We start from the raw sequence: 5,753 nt of genomic DNA on the forward strand, positions 1-5,753 counted from the left end.
ACAGCTAAACATGAAGCATGCTACTAAAATATGGGCCGTTACCATCAGCCCCACGAAAACAAATCACCTCCCTGGGTATTTTACATCATAAAAATGCTCCCTTCCTCAATTCCTCATGTATTTGGGGCACCTGAGGAGAGAGTGGAGTGGGCAGTGTGCTGATGATCAAGTCCGTTTTGGGAGCCGAGGTCTCATTTAAAATAATTCGAGCAGCATTATATTTTCATCAGCTGCTCAACAGTGTGGAAGCTACCTGGCATGTCACTCCATAAAAATCTTCATGTCTTCTCGGCCACAGTTATACCCTCCCTTATCTCTCTCGAAAGGAACATTAAGGTTAGCTTGCCCACGATCTATTCAGGGTTTAACCAGACTGGACTTTGTAAGCTCACAGATTCCTAGAATATCTGGACAAATGCCCATCTGTGGGCTCCTCCAGCAAGCGAGGCTGCGTTGATTGTGTCATGCAGTCTGTATGCAGTCACGGCATCCCCAAGCAGCTTCAATTTGGCTGGATAGATGGTGCTAAATGGGCGTGGTACGGGGTAGAGAAGAGATGGACTGATGTGGTGCAGAAGGATGTGGAGCTGATTGGTCTTATTGATGACTGGTATCAGCAGTGTCACGATCGGCTTCTGTGGAGGAGGTTCATGAAAGGCGCTGCTGGGGAGGTGGAGGCAGTTGCCCTCCAGCAACAGCATAGGGCAGAGGAGCGAGGCTCAAAACAACGAGCAGAGCGCCAAACAACTGACACAAATAAAGTTGGCACAGTGGGGAGCACGGCTGTTGCATCTGCCCATCATCTTCCTAAGTCAATCCATGGCACCTGCGTCTATTACATGACCTCCTGCCAGCCAGCCTTCGACACTTCACGTGGCCTCAAAATGCACCGAGCATGGCACAAGTGCTGTGGTGATGTCACCGCCACTTAGGGGTGAACGACGGTTGTTGCGTTGTTGTTGTGCGTGTGTGCACGGACGCATGTACGCCTGTGAGTCTCGTGTATGGAGAGATAAAGAGGCAGCCGGGCGGGGTGCTGGCCATTCACCCCGTGTGCCATTCAGAGCTTCATAGGCGCTTGCCCCAACATTCTGGTAAGGCTATACAGCGGATGATTGTCGCTGTTGTGTGTGTGTATGGACGTTCACCCCCCTCCCACCGCCCCCGTGTGTGCAGGGACTCATTACGCCCCCTCCCGACAAGCAGACCGGCATCCGGACTAAAGGTAAGTGACAATAACAGATTTTTTTTCCATTTAAGTAACTTTATGTTTTGCTCACAATACAGTATTTATTAGAGTGTTGCATGCAAATGTACGATATTTTGTCTTATATATGACTTTGTTGATGTTCTATGGGGTATGTTTGTCTTTCTGAGTAATGTTTTAATTAGGGTGGTGTCATTTTCACAATTTTCCCAATATTTTTAAATGGCCGACTTGCGCTTCAGCAATTTTCGGAACCAATGGCTAAATCTCTTCATCTTCTTGGGCTTGGTGGTGGTGGCAGAAGTGGTGGTGGAAACGGTTGCGGTGGTGGAAGCTGTGGCAGCGGCGGTGGAAGTGGCGTCGGTGGTGGTGGCATTGTACATTTGAGACACGGTCCATATTAGCTCTTTCAGCTGGCTACGGAGATGCAGGTTCTCTTCTTGCAGCCTCTTTTCCCCATGCCACATGTCCTCGTGACGCACCAGCTTCCCGCGCAGCCTAAACTGTTCCTGCCCTCTCTGCGAATTCAGGAAGTTCAACTTCCTCAGGTGGGCATGCAGCGACCTCCGGAGATCTTCGTTTTCACAGCGCAGCGACATTTGCCGCTGTGCTGCATTGCAGTCTCGGAGAAAATCCGCATGGAGAGACTTGCTCTCCCTGCAAGGCACTCTCGTGGGCTCCAGCTCCAATTGGCGCTCTTTAAGCTGTTGAACCAGGCTCCTGATCTCTCTCTGGAGAGTCTCTCGGTTCTCCATGAACTCCTCCAGCTGATGCTGTAGCTCCAGACGGAGCATCTTGCTCTTCTGACAGAGCTCCACATTCTGCAGGCCCATCCTCTCCGTAGACAGCGTCGTGGTCTCATGGTCAAAGTCTGAAATGGAAAGCGTAAAAAGAAGATATATGAAGATCCCCATCCCAAGCATGGCCAAGACCAGAACGCCAACGATCAGCAGCACCATGCTCAGTTCGAGTTGACGGCACGCGGGACAGAAGCAAGTGTGAGACACGTCACGAAGGGGCGTGTTATTTATCGTGACGTCATTACCGGATGTGACGTACACTATGACGTAACAGCCATCTCTGCCCACTTATTGTCAATCATTGCCCACCACGTGACTCCACGGCCCTGCCCCTAACCACACAGCTCCTCCCCCATACTCTTCTTCCGCGCGAGAGGCGGCGCGCGGTCGGCCCCGCGTCCGCTTCCCGCCATTCTTGCAATGGGCGGCGGGGCCGCTCAGGGTGGGGCGCGGGGGGCGGGGGCGAGTTCACTCCACGTCACGAGTCGGGAGGAGGGACGAGGGGGAGGGGCCAGGAGGGACGAGGGGGAGGGGCCAGGAGGGACGAGGGGGAGGGGCCAGGAGCGGGAGGGGGGGGGAGCTGAGAGCTGCGAAAGTTTGGGGTACCACTACTTGAAAAATATACTGTACCACAGAAATTAGTTTATGTTTAGTTCGATTTAGAACATCTTTCCAATGGTTGCTTAATTTGAAACCAACTTCTCGGTTGAAATTGTGTCTGTGTTTGTAGATCTGAATTGCCTCGTGAACAAATCTCTGATAAAAACCCGTGGGTTTGCAAAGAACCTTGGTATCGGAGAAAATTATATCGTGATCACCCACATGGTTGTAACAGTGATCAGCAAAGAATTCGTTTTGCTGTGTTTCAAATCTGATTTGTGCTCGCGAATTCGGTCAGAGACATGTCGCTTTGTCTCCCCGATATAGCAATCACCGCAGGTACAACTCAATTTGTAAACCCCGGGGTACTGTAAGTCAGGAATGCCATCCTTCACGGATGGGATCAGATCACGAATTTTGTGTACTGTATTGAACCGGACCTGGATCTTGTGTTTGTTTAGAATTTTTGAAATCTTTTTAGTAACGCCTGCTATATATGGTAGTGTGATGGTTTTGGCCGGAGTATCAAGTGGTTGTTTCTGTATGGAGGGAGAAACAGCTTGGCAGATGGTACGGTCAGAGTAACCATTCCTTTTGAGGGCCAGGTGCACATGTTTTAATTCACTGGTCAGGTGGTGTTGGTCCGAAATGCAATGAGCCCTATGGTATGAAGTTTTGATGAGAGAATTCTTTTGGGCTGGGTGGTGGTGGGAATCAGGTTTCAAGTAGGAATCTGTGTGGGTGGGTTTCCTGTAGACAGAATGCCTCAATGAGCCATCAGGTCTCCTCTCAAACAGAACATCTAAGAATGGTAGCTTAAATTTCGATTTAAAGTTTTCGTGACTGCAAGGATTCATCTTCTTTGGTTCTTTCGGTAAAGTCACGTAGAATGAGAATAAAATAATAAATTGATAAAATAAAATAACACAATAATATTCTCACGACGTTTCGGCCACAACACAAGCGGCCTTCATCAGGTGAAGGGGACGAGACTGTCTGGAGGACAGCGCTGGAGTGAGAAAGCCACGCTGAGATCACGACCTTTAAGCTGTGTGAGAAGAAACAAAGCGCCTGACAAAGGAATTAGCATTTAATTTAGCATTGAAATGGCTGAGTGATTAGCTTGTGACTGGTCACAGAAAAGGCTATATTAAAGTTAAAGCATACACATCCGCAAAGGCACCCCTTGACAAAGGAATTAGCATAGAATTTAGCATTGAAATAGCTAAGTTAAAGTATACACATCCGCAGAGGCACTCCTTGACAAAGGAATTAGCATAGAATTTAGCATTGAAATAGCTGAATGATTAGCTTGTAACTGGTCACAGAAATAGCTATGTTAAAGTCAGAGCATATACATTCACCGAGGCACCTAGTACAAATCAAACAGGAGAATTTAGCATTGAACTAGGCGAATTTAGCATTGAAATAACTGAGTGATTAGCTTGTGACTGGTCACAGAAATGGCTGTTGAAGTTAAGGCCTACACATCTGAGCTATTCACTGTAACTGGGTATACAATACAATATATAATGAATACTATATCATGAACCAAAAAAAATACTAAAATATAAATTACCTCAATGTTATCAATAAACTCTATATTCTCCAATCAGCTAAGCTACCAACAATAAGTCGTTATATATCACAATGCTATATGGCGAAAAATGGGTGGATTCTTACCCTCAACTTTAGCAACACGGATAGCTTAACCGTGGTTAATGGTATGGTTTACAACATGGAGTATAACAGCGCCTCGCAGCTGTCTCTCTCCCCCTCCTCTGTTCCGACCATCGATGAACTCGTCCGTCTGAACGGGACCCGTAGCTATCCGTGGTGCTAAAGTTGAGGGTAAGAATCCACCCATTTTTCGCCATATAGCATTGTGATATATAACGACTTATTGTTGGTAGCTTAGCTGATTGGAGAATATAGAGTTTATTGATAACATTGAGGTAATTTAAATTTTTGTGTTTTTTATTGGTTCAGTATATAGTATTCATTATATATTGTATACCCAGTTACTGTGAATAGCTCAGATGTGTAGGCCTTAACTTCAACATAGCCATTTCTGTGACCAGTCACAAGCTAATCACTCAGTTATATCAATGCTAAATTCGCCTAGTTATTTCAATGCTAAATTCTCCTGTTTGATTTGTACTAGGTGACTCGGTGAATGTATATGCTCTGACTTTAACATAGCTATTTCTGTGACCAGTTACAAGCTAATCACTCAGCTATTTCAATGCTAAATTCTACGCTAATTCCTTTGTCAAGGGGTGCCTTTGCGGATGTGTATGCTTTAACTTTAACATAGCCTTTTCTGTGACCAGTCACAAGCTAATCACTCAGCCATTTCAATGCTAAATTATGTTAATTCCTTTGTCAAGGCGCTTTGTTTCTTCTCACACAGCTTAAAGATCGCGATCTCAGCGTGGCTTTCTCACTCCAGCGCTGTCCTCCAGACAGTCTCGTCCCCTTCACCTGATGAAGGCCGCTTGTATTGTGGCCGAAACGTCGTGAGAATATTATTGTGTTATTTTATTTTATCAATTTATTATTTTATTCTCATTCTACGTGACTTTACCGAAAGAACCAAAGAAAATGGTAGCTTACCATCTTTCTCCACTTCCATGGTCTTGTTCTTCTGACAGAGCTCCACATTCTGCAGGCCCATCCTCTCCGTTTGCAGCGTCGTGGTCTCGCGGTAAAAGTATGAGATGGAAAGCTTAAAACGAAGATAAATGAAGATCTCCATCCCAAGCATGGCCAACAGCGGAACGCCAACGGTCAACAGCGCCATGCTCAGCTCGTGTTGACGGCACGCGGGACGGAAAGAAGTGTGAGGCACGTCACGAAGGGGCGTGTCCTATATTACCGGATGTGACGTACAGCCATCCCTGCCCACTTATTGGCAATCATTGCCCACCACGTGACTCCACGGCCCCGCCCCTTACCGCGCAGCTCCTCCCCCATACTCTTCTTCCGCCTTCCCCACGTGACGCGAAGCGAGCCAATCACGCGAGAGGCGGCGCGCGGTAGGCCCCGCGACCGCTTCCCGCCATTCTTGCAATGGGCAGCGGGGCCGCGCAGGGGGGGGGGCGGTGGGGGCGGGGGGGGCGGGGCTGAGTTCACTCCACGTCGCG

The 5,753-nt window shown here is 47.6% G+C and overlaps 1 protein-coding gene across 1 annotated transcript; it reads right to left on the reverse strand.

Moving 5' to 3' along the window:
• Positions 1-854: 854 nt before the first annotated feature.
• LOC142923020 (uncharacterized) lies at positions 855-5,433 on the reverse strand. The gene is made up of 2 exons (XM_076063955.1): positions 5,224-5,433; positions 855-2,078 (listed from the first exon to the last, which is right to left on the reverse strand). Exons 1-2 carry the CDS (start codon positions 5,408-5,410, stop codon positions 1,426-1,428), a joined length of 840 nt encoding a protein of 279 aa, XP_075920070.1. The 5' UTR covers positions 5,411-5,433; the 3' UTR covers positions 855-1,425.
• Between the last annotated feature and the right edge of the window lie 320 nt (positions 5,434-5,753).

Source organism: Petromyzon marinus, unplaced genomic scaffold (genome assembly GCF_048934315.1).
Source record: "Petromyzon marinus isolate PM22_M1 ecotype Great Lakes invasive population unplaced genomic scaffold, UKy_Petmar_22M1.pri1.0 PM_Scaffold_25, whole genome shotgun sequence".
Taxonomy (NCBI): Eukaryota; Metazoa; Chordata; class Hyperoartia; order Petromyzontiformes; family Petromyzontidae; genus Petromyzon; species Petromyzon marinus.

Bases quoted from the DNA above. Each gene is read 5' to 3' on its own strand.
- LOC142923020 (XM_076063955.1), bottom strand. From the start codon at position 5,410: ATGGCGCTGTTGACCGTTGGCGTTCCGCTGTTGGCCATGCTTGGGATG. The intron at 2,079-5,223 runs GTAAGCTACCAT...TTTCCATTTCAG, and splicing joins CATGGAAGTGGAGAAAGATG to ACTTTGACCATGAGACCACG.